The 21,850-nt window shown below is 41.1% G+C and overlaps 1 protein-coding gene across 1 annotated transcript in view; it reads right to left on the minus strand.

Moving 5' to 3' along the window:
* The window catches only part of LOC126210122 (protein crooked neck), an 86,442-nt gene that overhangs the window by 26,411 nt on the left and 38,181 nt on the right, over nt 1-21,850 (minus strand). Inside the window, exon 10 of the mRNA XM_049939266.1 lies at nt 10,372-10,518. Coding sequence (XP_049795223.1) covers nt 10,372-10,518 — 147 coding nt within the window. The remainder of the gene's footprint in view (nt 1-10,371; nt 10,519-21,850) is intronic.

Raw genomic sequence — 21,850 nt, forward strand, 5'->3', positions numbered from 1 at the left:
GGATCATAACTACAGGAATAGAGCCAGAAGTGGAGATACCAAAAGTACAGACATGAAAACAGAGAGAAATATGCCTGAACTAACACAACTGAAGCATAAAATGGAACATGATATCACAGTAGAGCCCAAAGAATGCAACATTAAAATGAAACCAAAATTTGGGTTTTAAAACATACATAGAATGTACAGGCAACTTACTAAATTTCTTTCTTACTGCTGATCCACACATGTAAGCCATACTATCTATTTGTGTTTCCAACTGCAGTGACTGTGTTGTGATGTGATGATGATGATGATGATGATGATGATGATTGGTTTGTGGGGCGCTAAAATGCACAGTTATCAGTGCCCGTACAAAGACCCAATTTTTACACAGTCCAATTTTTTTTCACAGACCAATCTAGGCACTGTCACAAATGATGACGATGATGTGATGATAATGGTGGTGGTGGTGGTGGTGGTGGTGGTGGTGGTGGTGAAATGATGAGGACAACACTAACACCCAGTCCATGGGCAGAGGAAAATCCCCAACCAGGCTGGGAATCGAACCTGGGACTCCGCGATCCACAGTGACTGTGATGTGCTTACAAAACAGAGGTATTTAATGGATTAATGAGCATGTTAAAATAGTACATGTTAGATGTGAATTTAAGTAATTATGACTGAGTAATACATAGTTACGAAAGAAACCTATCCCTCAGTAACTCAATGAAATAAAGCAAATTAACTGTAAGCTAACGCCAGAACCATTTTATTCTGGACTTTGTTTAACTTTAGTGAGTAATGATATTTCAACATTTTCTTTATAGCTGCAATACATCTGTGATACGAAAAGGACCGTGTCCTTCAATACAGAGTATTCACATTCTACAAGAAATTTCCTATGAAAAGAATAGACTGCTACTCACCATATAGAGCGGGCATTGAGCTGCAGACAAGTGTGTGTGCACGCGCGTGTGTGTTGGTGTGTGCGAACTTGCACTTTCTATTTCAAAAGAAGGCCTTTTGACTGAAAGCTTAAATGTTTAGTAATCTATTTCATTGTACCTGTCTGCAACTCACCCTCTTGTATGTGGTGAGCAGCAATCTATCATTTTCATATTATTGTTGTTCTTCCAATCTGGACTTTCCATTATTTGTAATACATCTGTCCAATATAAACTCTGTGAATGGTTCCTTGGGACTGTATATTGTTGACTGATGCTGTTTCAAACTTGAGATAAGTCTCCACTAGATGGCAGTACCGGAAAGACACATACTGCAATATTAGAGACACACTACTGTCTGAGCCATTTCTGTTGCCTTTTTCAACACTGGAGCTCCTACTTGGAGTTTAAGTAAACATTCAGTCATCACAGACTGGGCCCCATTCCAATCTTCCATCAAAATCCATCACAGTATCAAACTGAGGTAATCTGTGCATGAACCAGCACACAGTCGGAGACTTCAATCACATCTGCCATGGACTTCAACTCAGGCCTGATTTTGTTTACTACGGTGGTTTGTTAAGTCTGGTAAGATAGCAACAAAAAAATGTTTGTTTCGTAAATAAAAAAATGTTTGTTTCGTAAATAAAAAAATGATTGTTTCGTAAATAACTAACCTTACTTCTCGGCACAGTCTTCTTTGAGGGATATACGCTTGGTCCAGTGATCCTCCAGCTTTTTTATCACATCAGAAAACTATGTTCTGTCAAACTTTGCAGCATATTTGTTGACTGCAACTATCACTTTCCAATTTCGTGAAACTTTCTTCCCAGCAAGCCAAAGTTTCAAGTTAGGAAACTGGAAGAAGTAATTTGGGGGCTATGTCTATGAATATGGTGTATGAGGTACCAACTCAAAGCCCAATTCATGCTCTTTTGCCACTGTTAATGTTGATGTATATGATGGTGCATTATCCTCTTTTTTTTCAGCCAACAAAAGTTTCACACACTCCAACAATGAAGCATCATAGGGTCCAGTAATGTTGTGACTTTTCCAAGTAATTTACAAGGATTATTTCTTGAGAAACCCAAAAAACAGTGGCCATCAACTTATTGGCTGACAAAATGGTCCCTGACTTACTCAGTGGACTTTCAACAGCCTTTGGGCATCGTTTTGACTGCTGTTTTGACTTGCGTGTGTGGCAAATGTAGCCAAGTTTCATCAAAAGTCACAAATCAATGTAAAAACACATACAGACTGTGATAGAACATCGGCAGCTACAGTGTTGAAGCGTTTGTGCTTTATGCGCTTTTGTTGGGCTGTGAGCAATTGTGGTGTTCACCTTGCACACAGCTCCTTCATAGCCAATTCTCCAAGTAGGGTATTATGAACTCTCTCAGTTGAGATGCCTTCAGTCTCAGAAATCTCAGGCATTTTTTTTATTTGGTGGTCTTGCATTACCATACCATGGATTTTGACAACAATGAACTGTACACTGCAGATTTTTGAAATTCTTTATATGACCCTTGGAATAATCAAACTTAACAACCATGAAGGCACAACAAAAATGTTCCATTTTTCAATGCAAATTTACCAGACTTACCAAACCCCCTTCCTATATTTGGAGTACCTCATTGCTGTACGAGAATTCATTTCTGAAGTATCTGAACAACTTGTTTTTGTTGAATAAATGTAATAATTTTCAAGATTTCATAATTAGCTTCTTATAATATCACTGGAATTGCACCATATGCATTTTCATGCACATGTTTCAATGGAAGTTGTGTAGCCATGATTTCAGCCACGTACAAATATTCTCTCCCCCCCATGAACCATGGACCTTGCCGTTGGTGGGGAGGCTTGCGTGCCTCAGCGATACAGATGGCCATACCGTAGGTGCAACCACAACGGAGGGGCATCTGTTGAGAGGCCAGACAAACATGTGGTTCCTGAAGAGGGGCAGCAGCCTTTTCAGTAGTTGCAGGGGCAACAGTCTGGATGATTGACTGATCTGGCCTTGTAACATTAACCAAAACGGCCTTGCTGTGCTGGTACTGCGAACGGCTGAAAGCAAGGGGAAACTACAGCCGTAATTTTTCCCGAGGACATGCAGCTCTACTGTATGATTAAATGATGATGGCGTCCTCTTGGGTAAAATATTCCGGAGGTAAAATAGTCCCCCATTCGGATCTCCGGGCGGGGACTACTCAAGAGGACGTCGTTATCAGGAGAAAGAAAACTGGCGTTCTACGGATCGGAGCGTGGAATGTCAGATCACTTAATCGGGCAGGTAGGTTAGAAAATTTAAAAAGGGAAATGGATAGGTTAAAGTTAGATATAGTGGGAATTAGTGAAGTTCGGTGGCAGGAGGAACAAGACTTTTGGTCAGGTGATTACAGGGTTATAAATACAAAATCAAATAGGGGTAATGCAGGAGTAGGTTTAATAATGAATAAAAGAATAGGAGTGCGGGTTAGCTACTACAAACAGCATAGTGAACGCATTATTGTGGCCAAGATAGACACAAAGCCCATGCCTACTACAGTAGTACAAGTTTATATGCCAACTAGCTCTGCAGGTGATGAAGAAATAGATGAAATGTATGACGAGATAAAAGAAATTATTCAGGTAGTGAAGGGAGACGAAAATTTAATAGTCATGGGTGACTGGAATTCGTCAGTAGGAAAAGGGAGAGAAGGAAACATAGTAGGTGAATATGGATTGGGGGGAAGGAATGAAAGAGGAAGCCGCCTTGTAGAATTTTGCACAGAGCATAACTTAATCATAGCTAACACTTGGTTCAAGAATCATGAAAGGAGGCTGTATACATGGAAGAAGCCTGGAGATACTGACAGGTTTCAGATAGATTATATAATGGTAAGACAGAGATTTAGGAACCAGGTTTTAAATTGTAAGACATTTCCAGGGGCAGATGTGGATTCTGACCACAATCTATTGGTTATGAACTGCAGACTGAAACTGAAGAAACTGCAAAAAGGTGGGAATTTAAGGAGATGGGATCTGGATAAACTGAAAGAACCAGAGGTTGTAGAGAGTTTCAGGGAGAGCATAAGGGAACAATTGACAGGAATGGGGGAAAGAAATACAGTAGAAGAAGAATGGGTAGCTCTGAGGGATGAAGTGGTGAAGGCAGCAGACGATCAAGTAGGTAAAAAGACGAGGGCTAATACAAATCCTTGGGTAACAGAAGAAATATTGAATTTAATTGATGAAAGGAGAAAATATAAAAATGCAGTAAATGAAGCAGGCAAAAAGGAATACAAACGTCTCAAAAATGAAATCGACAGGAAGTGCAAAATGGCTAAGCAGGGATGGCTAGAGGACAAATGTAAGGATGTAGAGGCTTGTCTCACTAGGGGTAAGATAGATACTGCCTACAGGAAAATTAAAGAGACCTTTGGAGAGAAGAGAACCACTTGTATGAATATCAAGAGCTCAGATGGAAACCCAGTTCTAAGCAAAGAAGGGAAGGCAGAAAGGTGGAAGGAGTATATAGAGGGTTTATACAAGGGAGATGTACTTGAGGAAAATATTATGGAAATGGAAGAGGATGTAGATGAAGATGAAATGGGAGATACAATACTGCGTGAAGAGTTTGACAGAGCACTGAAAGACCTGAGTCGAAACAAGGCCCCGGGAGTAGACAACATTCCATTAGAACTACTGACAGCCTTGGGAGAGCCAGTCCTGACAAAACTCTACCATCTGGTGAGCAAGATGTATGAGACAGGCGAAATACCCTCAGACTTCAAGAAGAATATAATAATTCCAATCCCAAAGAAAGCAGGTGTTGACAGATGTGAAAATTACCGAACTATCAGTTTAATAAGTCACAGCTGCAAAATACTAACGCAAATTCTTTACAGACGAATGGAAAAACTGGTAGAAGCCGACCTCGGGGATGATCAGTTTGGATTCCGTAGAAATGTTGGAACACGCGAGGCAATACTGACCTTACGACTTATCTTGGAAGAAAGATTAAGAAAAGGCAAACCTACGTTTCTAGCATTTGTAGACTTAGAGAAAGCTTTTGACAATGTTGACTGGAATACTCTCTTTCAAATTCTGAAGGTGGCAGGGGTAAAATACAGGGAGCGAAAGGCTATTTACAATTTGTACAGAAACCAGATGGCAGTTATAAGAGTCGAGGGGCATGAAAGGGAAGCAGTGGTTGGGAAGGGAGTGAGACAGGGTTGTAGCCTCTCCCCGATGTTATTCAATCTGTATATTGAGCAAGCAGTAAAGGAAACAAAAGAAAAATTCGGAGTAGGTATTAAAATTCATGGAGAAGAAGTAAAAACTTTGAGGTTCGCCGATGACATTGTAATTCTGTCAGAGACAGCAAAGGACTTGGAAGAGCAGTTGAACGGAATGGACAGTGTCTTGAAAGGAGGGTATAAGATGAACATCAACAAAAGCAAAACGAGGATAATGGAATGTAGTCAAATTAAGTCGGGTGATGCTGAGGGAATTAGATTAGGAAATGAGACACTTAAAGTAGTAAAGGAGTTTTGCTATTTAGGGAGTAAAATAACCGATGATGGGCGAAGTAGAGAGGATATAAAATGTAGACTGGCAATGGCAAGGAAAGCGTTTCTCAAGAAGAGAAATTTGTTAACATCGAGTATAGATTTAGGTGTCAGGAAGTCGTTTCTGAAAGTATTTGTATGGAGTGTAGCCATGTATGGAAGTGAAACATGGACGATAACCAGTTTGGACAAGAATCGAATAGAAGCGTTCGAAATGTGGTGCTACAGAAGAATGCTGAAGATAAGGTGGGTAGATCACGTAACTAATGAGGAGGTATTGAATAGGATTGGGGAGAAGAGAAGTTTGTGGCACAACTTGACTAGAAGAAGGGATCGGTTGGTAGGACATGTTTTGCGGCATCAAGGGATCACAAATTTAGCATTGGAGGGCAGCGTGGAGGGTAAAAATCGTAGAGGGAGACCAAGAGATCAATACACTAAGCAGATTCAGAAGGATGTAGGTTGCAGTAGGTACTGGGAGATGAAGAAGCTTGCACAGGATAGAGTAGCATGGGGAGCTGCATCAAACCAGTCTCAGGACTGAAGACCACAACAACAACAACAAATATTCTCAGCAGATCATTCTAGGAATAACATGTTTTGTAGCTGGTAGCAACCACTAAATAGTGGTTGGTAGCTTTTTATAATACTTACTTAAAAATGCAAACACAGATTCATCAAATTGTCCTCTATGTTTTACAACATAATAAGCCCCAAATGTTAAAAACCCAGCATTAAATAGATGTTTCATGTGAACAGTGAAATGACACATCAGCATTGCTATAGTGAGTCTTCAGTTTTTCCTGACATATTTTATAACAAAATGATCATTGGGTTTACTAACAGTTGTTGGTGTTGAAAAAATACAATATTTTGGTAACTGATGCTGTCACCATCATCAAGTGAGCTATGAAACAACCAACTGATGACTTTGGAACCACATATATCGTCATCCCCCCCCCCCCCCCCCCCCACACACACACACCCTCCTCCCCTCTGCTGATGTTCTATCAACAGCCCGCTCTCAGATGTAAACTGAGTACTGCAGAATTCAGTGTTCTGTACACCATTTGCTCCCTACAGTGTGTGTCAGTGTGCTGACAGCAGCAGTTCTATCAATCCTAGGAGTCAGTTCCCTTTGCTTGTGGAAACTACCGATGTTGTAGCCAGTGTTGCAGTTGATTAATTGGTCCATGGTATAAAATTTCAATAGATTCCTTGATAACAAAGTTGCAGTAATGAGGTATTGGAACCAGACTCTGGTGCATTTGAACATCATGCCATGTACTTCCAAAAGGCAACATTGTGCAATGGCTGACTTGTTGGGCTGCAATACATACATATGTCAATGATGTTCTCAGCAGTGGTGTCAGATGGTTTGTATTGGGTGGGCAGAGCTTTTGAAGTACCACACTTTGCCACTAGGAAAGCATAGAGCGAACATACTAGAGTCAGTAATACAAGTGCGGAGGTCAAACTAGTTTTGGCAGGATTTATAGTGACAACTGTTTTGTGTGATAATCGTTTTTGTGACAGGTAATTTTTGTGAACAGCGTATGTTGGAGAAATTCTGCTTTTTGCTGGGAAAAAGGAGAACAGAAACTCTTGAAATATTAAAAATGGTATACAAGGACACTGCCATAGAAAAAATCAAAGCGTTTGTGGTTTTCCTTTTCAAAAATGGTGAAATATCAATTGATGACAAACCCAATACTCATCATCCTTCCACAACTCAGACACACAAAAATGTTGAAAACATTCATGCAATCATCAATGAAAATCTACAACAGACTACTGAAGACACTGGAGAGCTGTTGTGAGTGACTTTGCCAAAGTCATGCCTCAACTGCTGACTGCTGAAGAAAAACAAGGTCGCATGGAAGCATGCTGTCCTTTGAAAGAATAGTCCCAAAATGATCCAAACTTTTTTCTTTCAAAAATCATTACAGGTTACAAAATTTGGTGCTATGCAGACAATCCTGAATCAAAGCAACAATCAAGCCAGTGGAAGACTTCAAGTTTGCCTCACCTCACGAAAGCTCATCAGGTGAAATGAAACATTAAAACAATTCAGATTTTTTTTTTTAAATTTGAGAGCAGCCGTCAATTCAGATTTTGTTCTCCAGGGTCAGACAGTTAACCAGACTTTCTACTTGGAAGTTTTCAAAAGATTGCACAACAGTGTGCAGCAGAAATGGCCTGATTTGTGGCAGTTGGATGACTTTTCCATGATGACGATGTTCCTGCTCACACGGCCCTGTCTGTACAATTCTTATCCAAAAATGGTATGACCCCTGTTCCTCAACCCCCCCATACTCATCCGACCTTGCCCTGCGTGACTTTTTTTTGTTTCCTAGAATGAAAAGAGATGTGAAAGAAAACTGTTTAGCTGATGTTGCTCAGGTGAAGAAAAAAACAATGGAGGTGCTGTCAAATAACACAAACAAAGTTTTGAAAAAATTGACTAAAAGATTACACAAGTGTATTAGTGCAAGTGGATAGTACGTTGAAGGGGATTGAAGGTTTGTGCTAAAAAAAAGTTCAGTTTCTTTCAAGTACCACCTCATACAGTTTGTTTGATGTATGATTTGGCATAATGGGAGGAGATATGGTACACACTAGCCTTGTGAAGTGTCAGACTGTTCTTGACACTCTCCAGTATGATTCAACAGAGGGGTGGAACCTGATGGGCACTACAAACTACATCTAAAGCATTCTTCTTAAAAAGAATGGAGGAACAGGAACAGAGCACTGCCACTGCATTTTTATCATACACTAAGGCTGTTATTGGGGAAAATAGGTATCATCATCCCAAAACACAACTTTAAGATTTTGTTCTGCACAACCCCTACGCCACAAGTGTTACTGGGAAGTGTAAGGTTGAAGTATGTTACCTAAAATGCTTTGTCAATATGGTCTATACTCCCAGTCGAAAACTGCTACCCAAAACATCGACATCATACTTGTTTAATGCATTCCAAGTCAGCTGCCACGGAACACTGCCTTTTGGAAACACATAGTATGCAGTGTGAAAACACTAGAGTCCTGGCTCTGACACCACATTCCTGAGACAGCATCACCAAGAAACCTATTGAGAGTTGACCAAGGATCAACTAATTAACTGCAATGCTGGCTACAACCCCAGCAAAGCTTGGAACCCCACATCTGATGTAATTAGGATCATATGGAACACTGGCTGGGAAGAAGGGGTGGGAGGGGGGGGGGGGGGTGAGGAGGTACAAGCAGTTCCTTAGGCACCAGACTGTCACTTCATCCACACACTTGATAGTTCTGACACAACTGATCACTGAAATACTGCACCACTTGGTCACCTACAACATACACTACACCTGAGATTTAATTTGTTAATATTAGTATTATACTTCCTTCGTCAGTCTATTCTCAATTATGGTTATGACCCCAAGTAGCTATTTCTAAAAATGAAGTTACTACAGTCTGCTAGTGTTGAATGGTGGAAGATGAAACAGATAATATACCAAGAATAAGAGAAAGTTGACAGCAAAAAAATTAAATAAATGGAAAGCTGGAATTACTCGTAGAGCAGAGAGGGATAGGAAATCAGCAAGAGAAAGACAAGCTATAATTGAACAAAAGAAGAAAACTTAATTCATGTCCACAAATAGTTCCTCAAATCAATGGCACAACTATCTTTAGGAATGGTTGTTGAACGTGAGGAACTATAATCCAACATCTACAAAAATTTATTATAGCTGTCAATCCCCTGCAGTCAAATGATAGCTATTGACTAGGCCCACTTACAGATTGGGTACTGACAGTAACTTTGGCTGTTCTATGTCTATCTTTTGTTCATACATGAGCAAACTATGAAGCTACTGTGATCACCTGGTCTTTTAAGTGTGCCTTGGTGTCAGACACGATTCATCAACAGGTGATAAACTGCCCGACATTTTGTTTTGCACGTTGTCCCCATCCTAGAAAAGCCATTATCATAAATAATGCATTTATCCAGACACCCCAACCCAGTTCTGGATTGTCAGTTTTCAAACAAAATGTTATCAAACAAAAATCAGTAGTTATCTAACGAAAAGCATAGTTGTTACTCACTATATAGCAGAGATGCTGAGTCGCAGAAAGGCACAACAAAAAGCTTAGCTGTCGGCCAATAAGGCCTTTGTCAAAATTGGACAACATACACATATGCCACATTCACACAAACACAACTCACACACAAGGCCACAGTTCTGGCAGCTGGAGTCAGACTGCGAGCAGCAGGGCATTATGTGAGAGGCAACTGGGTGGGGGTAAGGAGGAGACTGGGGTGAGAAGGGAGAGGGATAGCAGGATAGGGGAGGGAGATGGTAAAGTGCTCCTCGGAGAACACAGGGACACTGTGGAGAGCAGGACAGCTATGTCCAGTCGGGTGTTTAGACAGAGGGGAGGGGAGGGGAGAGGGGTGTTAGCGGATAAGGAGAGAAGTAAAAAGACTGGGTGCATTGGTGGAATAGAGGGCTGTGTAGTGCTGGAATGGGAACAGGGAAGAGGCTAGTTGGGTAAGGACAATGACTAATGAAGGTTGAGATTAGGAGGGTTATGGGAACATAGGATACATTGCAGGAAGAGTTCCCACCTGCGCAATAAAGAAAAGCTGATGTTGATGGGAGGCATCCAGATGGCACAGGCTGTCAAACAGTCATTGAAATGAAGGACATAATGTTGGGAGGTTTGCTCAGCAAAAGGGTGGTCTCGTTGTTTCTTGGCCACAGTTTGTCGGTGGCCATTCACTGTTGTGCCTTTCTGCGACTCAGCATCTCTGCTATATGATGAGAAGCAACTATTTTTTTCATTATGTTATTAATAATCATCCTGGATTTTCCATTGTTTAACAATCATTTTTTATAGATATAAATCTTTACCTTCATCCACGTGACACAGTTTTCAGGTCCAAATTCTAAGAACTTCTGGTACAAAATGCGACAACGGTCAAATTCTCGGAGCTGGATTTCGAGATCGATGTAGCCCCGGAAGAGCTTGTCCTTGGGACACATTCCAAGAGCCATGCCCTATAATTAAAAAGATATAATGTAAATGCTTTAATTACTTTTTCTGTAATCACTGGAATTAAGAAAAGAAAAGAGAAGTAACCTGAGACCATGTGTATCTCACTAGAGACAAAGCAATAATGTTTCCTTTGATTAACTTTATGCGTAATTCTTCATGTAACCACAATATTTACACTATAGTCTAAATGAAGTCATGTTTAATAAAACAGTTATCAGAGATAATGGTATTCACTACCACCTGTCAGTGTGAGACTTTTTCCCTACAAACTATTTCTCATTTATTTAAGAATATGCTTATAATTTGCTGTTACTGCAATATAATATCCACAGACAGCAACAATGGATCACATTCCAAACCAAACTTCCTCCACACTTTGGTCATTGTTAGCTTCAAGCATGAGATTGTGAGAAAGTTGGCACAGTGCTACTTTGCACTGAAATAGGTAAGAAAGGAACTAATGCTCATCTACAAAACAAGCATATTCAAATATGGAACATTATTTTTTTAATAGTATTAAACACCGACCTCTGCTTTTGTGTTGATGACAAATTAACAACTACATGACATAGTGTCACACACGGGTTAGACTCCATCACACAATAGTGGAACGGGTCAGGGAACTAGACCGTGAACCCACGGGCAATAATGAAGTTTCCCAAGGCCAGCAAGTGTGATGGAGGCAGCTGTAATCAAGCAGTAAACAGTTTCCTTAAACTATTTCACAACCAATTGTTTCCAAAACAGAATCTCCAGTTGACTTCAGACAGAAGTACTCAAAACATTTCTTTCTGTCAACAAACAGTTCAGTTACCCCAAGAACAGGAATGGGCATGAGAGATGTTCACCTGGTGGCTTGCAGGCACTGGGAACAGGCAAGCTGGCATGAGAACATGACACACACACACACACACACACACACACACACACACACACACATTTTGCCTATGGGAACGGTTTTGTAACAGCTAAGGCTGTCCTGCTCTTCAGAACTACAAAACAGATACCTATTTCAGCCCCTAGTTTTAGTCCACTCACTTTCAAAATGTTAAAATACATTTTTAATTTCATGGTGACGAACAGAACACATACACAAAGTACATGGTAAGATCACATGCTACTTCTTAAGCATCTATTAACATATTTTATTTAATCTTATACTGAACCTGAAGATCACAGCAGGCCTACAGTTTCTGAAAAAGGCTCAACAATTTCTTGAAATGTCTTTTGGTTAATTAGAATCCCTGCCAGCAGACATCATGATAGAGGTTGTGCCGGTAGCACAGTGGACCAGTGCAGACAACTGCTATGGGCAGGCCAACTGACAGAACAGTTTACCTTTAGGTTTCCTATTTCCGTGTGCTTGGGCACCAGGCACCCCTCACCTGTCGTGTGTCACATTCACCCCCATGTATGTCTCTATGCCGTTTAGGACTTTCTGCTTCCGCTTAAGATTGAAACGTATTATGAGTTTTCATTTCCTCCTGTGGGACAAATATCGGCCCATACAGTGCCTTAAGCTTACAGTTGTTGTTTAGTGGTGTTGTCACACTTGTGCATATATTAAAGTTAATGCCTCAATGTTTGAAGTGAAACATATGCTCATTAAATGACTGGCTCCAGTCAAGTGACCATCAGCTACTCCTATGTCTTGATTTAATTACTGAAAAAGCACTTTCACACAAGTATATGGTTCTGAACATACTGCAGACTTGAGCAGCTATTTTAAACAACTGAGGGTACTGTTCACGAGGAAACTTATTTCTAAATATTCTGCACTGTAAAATCTCTCTCTTTCCATACAGTTAGGCTGGAGGTCAAGTAGTATTTCAGGAAGCAACTCTTTAATGTACACTGCAAAAAGAGTTGCTAAAATATCAAAATCCAATTAAAATTGATATAAATTACTAAATATATTGTCAAAGCTCTCTCTCAGAGCTTGTAAGTTTGTAATACAGTAATATGTACATTTAAATGTTTGTTCAAAGTTCTCCCTTCTAGATTTTTTCATTATAATCAGGAACGTTTGGAAAGCACTTACATGAACAGTAGTTTCAAGGGCATAATGATCTGTTGACCTTGTTGTGGTGTCACAGCCAGACACCACACGTGCTAGGTGGTAGCTTAAATCGGCCGCGGTCCTGTAGTACATGTCGGACCCGCGTGTCGCCACTGTGTGATCGCAAACCTAGCGCCACCACAAGGCAGGTCTCGAGAGACTGACTCGAACTCATCCCAGTTGTACGGACGACAGAGCTAGCGACTAGACGTACGAAGCCTTTCTCTCTCATTAGCCGAGAGACAGAATAGCCTTCAGCTAAGTTAATGGATACGAACTAGCAAGGCGCCATTAGCCTTACAGTGATTGTAATTAGAGTCTCACTTGTGTTCACCATAGAGATGTACAAGAAGAAATTAAAGATAAGTATATGAGAAACTCCGTTCTTTTCTTCATGGCATTAATTACGTATCCTGTTCCAGTACTTCACGCCCGTCTGCGTTAGTCTCGCGTGCCTTTTTAAGCCACCTCTATCTACAAGGTGTTGGCCCAGCTGCCGACACATCACTTGTGCCATTAGCATTGTCCAAGTTAAGGTTACATTTTTGCTAAAAAGCCATATTTTTGAGAATGAAACAGCTGAGGAGGATTCATGGTCTGAAAAACAAAAATCTAATGAATCTTTGCCATTCAATCCACAGTGGGAAGAAATTTACTTGTTTATTGGAACACAAAGGAGCCCACTGTGTGTGTTTTGTAATATAAAATTATTGGAGGCAAAGAAATGTAATCTGAAGTGACATTTACAACCATTTCAGGAGAAATTAGTCATCAGTTAGAATACTGAAGGAAGCAAACCAACCACCTTGAGCTGAGACAGAACTGAGAGAAAGATGCAAGTATTCTTGTGCATCAAAATATGTCATTTTTTAAAATTGTTACTAATATTGATAATGATTTGTGTGATTTTGCATTTGATTTTACTCTGTCCTTGTAAGATATTTACAGGAAGAAAATCACACTATTCTTAATCATGCTGCTATGAAACTCAGCTGTCACACAGCTTTTAAAACAAAGAAAAAAGTGTGTCCTTGAAGTCATGGAGCATTTTCTGTCTGGGTGACGTTCCTCTTCTCAAAAAAGACTGACTTTTATGGAGAACAGTTTTCAGTTGTGTTGAGGAAATGGAGACACAATGTAGCAGCACAGTTGCAAGATGGGAATAAAGATTTGTTTTCTTGTCTTTGGTTTTGAACGAAACCACTGATGCAACTGACATGCTCAACTTGCTGTTGCATTCAACATCATGGAGGAATGCCTTCATTTTGTCCCAATTCATTTTGTAATAACAGCAGACAATATATATTCTTGCTTAGAAAAGTAATTCAGAAACATGAGCTAGATCTGTATTTTATTTTGGTGAGAAAAAAATCCACCAGGAAATAGCAACAGTACAGTGTCATCACATTCATCTGTTGGAAAAATGCATTAAAACACATTGTGTTGTGGGTGTAATTGTAAAGACAATTAAAACATTCAGATTGCACGATTTGGGGCATCAATAGTTCACATCTTTTCAAGCACAAGTCCACTGTGTATGTGGCAATGTGCCTTGTTTATTTTTTTTTAAGTACAATGGTTGAGCAGAGATGGTTGAGTAGAGGTGTTTTTGGATGTTTTTTTTCAGTTTGCTTAAAGACATACTGCTGTTTGGGAATATGAAAGGAAACCCAGTACAACAGTTTGATGACTCAGTGGATATTAGATTTTGCCATCCTAACTGACCTAACAAAACACCTATATCTCACAAAACATCTTTGCAGGGCAAACATAATTACCAAAAATTTTGTATTTGTGGGGATCCACAGCCTCCAGGCCTAATAAAGTAAACATGGTTCATAGTACACTGTAATAATGTTTATTTAAACATAAGATTGGGTAATTTCAACCAAGCATCGTTGTCAAGTATATTTATAGCATTTCATGTAATTTTCAAATCACTCCCAATTACAAGTAAAATTACCAAGTTATGTTTTTGGTTTCAAGAGAAAAGAATTGTTGTGGCTAAACAACTTCAGGAAGTCCAAGTGTGAACTTTCTAAATTTTAGTCTGATTATAACTGGAAAAATCTGGAAGAAGGGACTTTGAATAAACATTTAGATGGACATATTACTGTACTAGAAGGTTTAGGCAGGTGGAGGAGGAACTCAATAACTGGCAGAGTGGAGTGGGCTAGGGTGGGGGATGGGGGGGGGGGGGGTCGGGAAGTGGGATAGTAGCATGGGGAGGGGATGAGGGGAGGGGGCGGGAGTTGCTGGCAACTGTTCCAAGTCACAGTGAGTGCCCATACTTGCATTCTTGCTTTGGCCAGTCTCTCTCGGAATTTTCCAAGTCTTTCAGAATCATCTTAGGTTCTCCTGACTTTTCCATCAAATTCAGTTTCCTTTGTCAGGTTTTCAAGACTAGTTGCCACTCTGAGGCAAGCACAGTGCCCGATGGTCTCAGAAGGTGTCATCACTTACTGATCTGCCTGCCAGAGGTCATAAACGATGCAGGAAGCATGACGGTGTGCAAGCTTGTGTTACAGCATCAGTTAAAGTGACCTAAAACCCAGGCAGCAAGAAACAGTAGCCGGCCATAGGGAATGGATGTCGGTAGGGAAGCAGACTCAGCTGAAGGCTCCCCATGGCAGGTATCTTTGGCAGGAAGCGTACCATCCACACTTGTCCCATACAACATCACTGATACACCTAGAAGGGTCATCAGAATCAGAATGAATAAAATTAGGTAGAAAATGAAGACTTATACAGGGGGTCAAGACCCTCAGGTTCACAAATATCGAAGGTAGAGAGGTAAGACAAGTTCAAAGCTTGTCTCAAATCAATGAGCAGAGCACACACTGGGAGTAGGGCTACCATGAGAGGACTACCACAATTGCATTGGGGGAGGGGATGGGAGGGTGAGTCGTCCTGATGAAAAGGAACTTGTGATTAAGGCGGGTGCGGACACTGTGTAGTCAGCACGGTATGACTGCATCTTTCCAAGAATCTTGAAGCGAAGTACAAAATGCCTTGGTGGTCTCTTAGAAGGCCCTGAGCTTATTCAGCTTATTGAGCATTGATTGTTGTAGCCTCCCATGCCATATTCCAGGTTTCCAAAATTTGACATCTCAGTTTCAATTGTAGGTCTGTGCCTAGTACTCTGATTTCAAGTGTCTCCCTCGAGGCTGCTTTTTCAGCTAATTTTTCAGTGAGTTCATTTTCTGGTACGCCCACATGGTTTGATATCCAGGTGACTGTCAGAGTGGTTCCAGAGTTGTGGAGGTCAACTAAGAGGCCTTAAATGGTAGCTACTGAAAGGCTTCTGGGGTAACACTAAGATGTTTCTTGTAAGATTGTCATGGAGTCACAACAAACCACAAAGTTCTTAGAGTTTTGATGTATTACTATGCTCAGGATATGGCAAAAAATTCTGCAGTGTATACATTGCAAGTACTTGACAGAGAATGCTTCTCGGGTCCCCCTTTGTATGCAAAAGCATAACCAACTCTGTCATTGGCTTTCGATCTATTCATGTGGATGTATTTCAAATTGGAGTAGTTGTGGAAAACTTAATGGAATACACATCTCGTAGTGTGTGGGTTCTGCGTTTTCCTTAGGACCACAGAAGAGGTCCCTATGAATCACAAGACAAGGTATACATCACAGGGGACACAGAGGGGGAATGTCATGTACACAGGCAAAAGAGGACAGTTGGAGGTCCTTGCGCAGAGCCTCCAATTGTACTCAGCTGGTCTATCTAGTTTTTCGTGATTCATGAAGTTTACACTGTTCGATGTGAAACACAGTTGATTCACAAGGATGGTTAGGGACCAGTCAGGCTGTCATTGCATAGTTTGCCAGGAGTTGCTGGTGTCTAACGCTCAGTGGTGGTACACGGGCTTCCAGCAGGAGGCTGTCTATGAAGCTTGTACAGAGGGCTCCAGTTGCCAACCACACACCATTGTGGTGGACGGAGTCTAGTAAGCTCAGTACTGACAGTGGTTTCGATAAGTAAGCAACAAATCCATTGTCCTGGAAGAATAAAATCAAAGATTTGTAGAATTACAGTAAAAAAATGTGTGAGGAATCTTTAGCCGATACTTATTGCCAAACAAAAGGCCTAAAAATTTTAAAAATTTAAAATTTTCTAGAAACTTCAAGTAATTAGTTACCTCAAGTAAAGTTCCGTGTGAGGATGTGGGGGTTGGGGGGGGGGAGGGGGGGGAGTATGACAGGGCCCAGTTTTGTATTTGTTTATGGCTCCTGTGCACAATGATGGAGAACAATAACACAGGCAAAGGTCGTCCACACACAGTGACAGTGAGGCCACGAGTCCTGCAATACTGTCACGTATGTGGACATCCACTGACTGCCGTGACGAAGGGGGTTATGCTGAAAACTGATCCCTGAGAGGTCCTATTGCCATGTACATATTGGTTCCTAAGGGCTGAACTTACCAAAACCTGGAACTGTCGGAGGGATATGAAAGTCTGAGTGAAAGTCCCTTTCACTAAATGGAACACTGTATAATTCAAAGCCTTGTGCATGGAAGGATAAGTAGTTTCACTCGCCAGACATTTCTAGATCAGAGAATTAGGGTAGTAGTTACCGCACACAGACAAATTTCTGAAACATTCAGAAATGACCATGGGATCAGTAAAGATGTCACCAGTGAGGAAGCAGCCAGGAACTACTGTGAACAGCTGGTCCACTGTAGGAGAAATGGTGCAGGCAGCTGTTCCACTAGCTCCACCAGCTCGTGAGCTTGTGTTATGGCATAGATCTTTCGGGGGGGGGAGGGGGGGCATTCACAGAAATTACGTATTGTTACTTAGCAGACATGCGGACTCTGACTGCCCCAGCTCTTAATCTTAAGTTTAGACACACCTGCGCAATAAAAGTACTCAAATGTACAAGTGGACAGACTCTTCCAAATGCCCTGTGAATGTTAATGCAGTTTTTACAGCAGGATTCATAATTTTTAACATTAGGGAGGTAGAACCATGTCTCAAGAATTGCCACACCAACTACAGAGTAAGTAGCAATCAGCTGATGGAGTTTGGTCGGGTGGCAATGAAAGCCATTAAAATTCCATTAAAAGAACATTAATTGGGAAAACAATGCCAAAGAAGAACAAGGCATCTCCGGCTGCACTGGAGGGGTGGTTACTACCGGTGCTGTAGATTTGAGGGTCCAGGGGGCTGATGTCCTGTCCTTTGAATGAAAAACAGGCTTTGACATAGGTAGTGCCAGCAGTTGGTGTCTGAGACTTTGTCATCATTAGGCTAGGTGCTGAGGGGATTAGATTAGGAAATGAGACACTTAAAGTAGTAAAGGAGTTTTGCTATTTAGGGAGTAAAATAACTGATGATGGTCGAAGTAGAGAGGATATAAAATGTAGACTGGCAATGGCAAGGAAATCGTTTCTGAAGAAGAGAAATTTGTTAACATCGAGTATAGATTTAAGTGTCAGGAAGTCGTTTCTGAAAGTATTTGTATGGAGTGTAGCCATGTATGGAAGTGAAACATGGACGATAACAAGTTTGGACAAGAAGAGAATAGAAGCTTTCGAAATGTGGTGCTACAGAAGAATGCTGAAGATAAGGTGGGTAGATCACGTAACTAATGAGGAGGTATTGAATAGGATTGGGGAGAAGAGAAGTTTGTGGCACAACCTGACTAGAAGAAGGGATCGGTTGGTAGGACATGTTTTGAGGCATTAGGGATCACAAATTTAGCATTGGGGGGCAGCATGGAGGGTAAAAATCGTAGAGGGAGACCAAGAGATGAATACACTAAGCAGACTCAGAAGGATGTAGGTTGCAGTAGTACTGGGAGATGAAGAAGCTTGCACAGGATAGAGTAGCATGGAGAGGTGCATCAAACCAGTCTCAGGACTGAAAACCACAACAACAACAACAACAACAGGCTAGGTGCAGATTTTATCACAATGTTTTTAACAGCTGACGATATGTTGATTGGCTGGAGCCATTCAAACTTTTTATTAGCATTTTGATATGAGAAACTGTCAAACATTTTATATTCCTGGATTTTATTCTCCCTTTTGAAAACAAAACATGCCAGCAAATGAGGGGGTGGTGTTCTGGGCAGTTTACCCATGTCGGGGGATGTACGCAAGGTCTGCCTTCAGGCGCTATCCTAATCACATGCCCCACAAGCAGACTCATTAGTACAGGACAGAACATGTGGTCAAACCTCTGGCACCTAATGCGTGTCACAGGTGGAGGAAAATACAGTTTCACACCACACTTATACACCATAATCTTAACTTTCTCAGTTAAAACAACTCAATCGAAGACTATGTTGAAAGCTCTGGTGCCTACCCTATTATTCTTCAGTCCTCTCGGAATCGAATGAACAGAAAGTGCTCCATGCTGCTCTACATTAGCGCGCGTTTCTTTATTTCTTTGTGGCATTTGGTCCCAATGGAAGATGACACTGTGGATCCTGTTAAGTCTTTTATAAGAAGAGTATACCAACAAGTTCTTTACAGGTCTGAAGTGCCTGCGATTAGTTAGAATTTAAAATTTTCATCAGCAGAGATCCAGTTCTCATTTTCTCTATTTCAGCAATTTCTCCAAACCTATCCTCAATATTTTCAAGGCATTGCAAGGAAAACGGTAGCTTCATTGTTGCAAAAGATTTTCCATCCATTCTGGAGCATACCATGAACTGGGTGAACTGTCTACTTTCAATTTTCCCTACCTGACTCTCATCCCATGGCATGGTCATTGATGGGAACACTGTGGCATTTTAAGTCTCTGTGTAGATATCTTGTTTTCTATCTGCTGACATGATTGTGTTGACATGACTATCTGTATGGGCAAGTTTGATCCTTTCATTGGGGATTGTTCACCTTCATGCCACTCGCTCCAATAAGAGGCTCTCTCCATCCATGGACGCGCACCATATTAGCAATTCCTGGCATCCTGGATAGGCATCCTGGATACATAGGAAGTTCGAAGCTCAGCCAGGCATCGGCAGCGTGATACCTGTGCTGTCAGAGGGCTCAAACCACCATTAGGAAACATGATGGAACACTTTCCCACAATGGATTAGCTACTGCATACCATATCAGAAGTGAACATAAATTCACTCAAATGTTATGTGCAGAGAATCACAATGTGCGGTCGATAGATTGTGCATGACATACAGCTTTCTCCCCAAAATGCCTCACACTTCTGTGAATTTTAGAAATGTGGAGGTCACTACACCCAACAAGTGACGTAAGCTAAAACTGACAGTTGTGCTGATAATACCCTAGTCCTCAATGTGAAACTTTGACTAGATATGACTCCTTTTCATTGTGTCTTATGGAGCTACCTTGGGTCTATTCAACGCCCCACCCCCAGATACCACAAGGTGCTTTTCGGTACACAACTTGTCGAGATGCTTAGCTTTGGATTACGGTAAGCAATGTACTAGTGCATGCTTGATGCTGGCATATCGTGGCCTAAAATGAACCGATTCCCTAACCACAGCAACAAGTTGTCTTGCCATAACTCCAGAGACTTTGTCGTGATTGAGCTGACTATTACATATTCAGTAATCACATTGGTTTTTGGATATGGAACCTTTATAGTGAATGGTACCAACAGATAATTTAAAAAGAGACAGCTGCCATGACAGAATCTACATACCACAGGTACTGTGACTAGAGTCATGGTACAAATTTGTTACAGATACCTGCACACATAATTGCTGCAGATGATTACAGAGATATTTGCTTTGGCTGCATGATTGGGATCACAAAAAATGTTGCATTCTTAATTACTGCTTTGTTAAGTTACAAAACTTACAGATTACAAATTGAGCACAAGTAGTGTATCAGCAAAGAGGACTGGCCTTCATCAATTACAAAGATTATGGTTATGATCTCACAAACTAAATGCATAGAGATGCAACACAAGAAAGTACGAAACCAGAAAAGACCTACATATCATTTAGTGGCATTCCAGAAACAAGGCACCATTAAATTTGTACAAGTAGACAAGGGAGGAATATTTGTAGTTACAAAGCAAATCTTATATCTACATTCCCTAGAACGTATAAATGGTCATTGTGGTGTAGGAGTAGCGCCTTTGCCTACTGTATCCATCCTGGGTCCTGGGTTTGATCCCAGCCATGGCTTTAATTTTGAATAAAAATCATTAACAGCAGCATCTGATGACTTCCAGAACAAGGAGTAACCCTTAAAATGCCAACAGCCTTTTCAAAGAAGGCAGAGGAGCAGATAGAGATTCAGGGCACCCTTTTGCCCTTGGTGTAGGAATCTGCTCCTAAAAGACAGACGAAGCAGCAATGACCAATAGCATGAGGATACACACGGCAATGGAAACCACTGCATTACTGAGACATATTGTGTGTCCACAGGCCATGTAGCCTGTAATTGGAAAAGTGTCATGATGATCTCTCCATTGGCAAGATTCCAGATTAGTTCCCCATTCAGATCTCCAGGAGGGGAGTGCCAAGGGAAAAGTGACCACGAGAGAGAGAGAGAGAGAGAGAGAGAGAGAGAGAGAGAGACTGAGTTATCAAATAAAGAGTAACCTTCTACAACACACAGTGTGGAACATCTGAAGTCTGAATGTGGCCTTGGCATTCGAGGCCAACATATTTATTTGGATGCAGACTCTTTACAGCAATACACCACCACTCACACCTCAGCCTTCACTGGATGTTATTACCCAAGCAGCCTAGTTCAAAAGCAGATTTCCCAGGCCATCACATCCAATCCTGGTACTCTGATCCCCCCCCCCCCCCAAAAAAAAAAAAAGTTCAGAGCACACCACCTGTCACTCGGAATTATCCTGGTCTGGAATGTATTAATCAGCTACTTGGATCAGGTCATGACTTCCTAAAATCATTCCCTGAAATGATATCCATTCTGTTTGAGATTTTCCTCACCACACCTAGAGTAGCTTTTCATCACCCTCCCAATCTCCACAATATTCTTATCAGACCCTGTGCTCCTCCTGCACCTATCTTCCTGCCCTATGGCTCCTACCCCTGTTACTGCTACTGCAAGACTTGACCTATGCACCGTCCTACCACCACCTATACCAGCCCTATAACTGACAAAACATATACTATCAAAGGGAGAGCCACCTGTGAAATGACATATATCATATACCAGCTGTTATATAAACACTGTTCAGCCTTTTATACCGACGTGACTACCACCAAATTATCAGTTACGATGAATGGGCATAGGCAGATGGTGTATACTGGCAACACACAATATCCTGTTGCAAAGCATGCTCTACAACATG

The sequence above is a fragment of the Schistocerca nitens genome, chromosome 10 (genome assembly GCF_023898315.1).
Source record: "Schistocerca nitens isolate TAMUIC-IGC-003100 chromosome 10, iqSchNite1.1, whole genome shotgun sequence".
Classification (NCBI taxonomy): Eukaryota; Metazoa; Arthropoda; class Insecta; order Orthoptera; family Acrididae; genus Schistocerca; species Schistocerca nitens.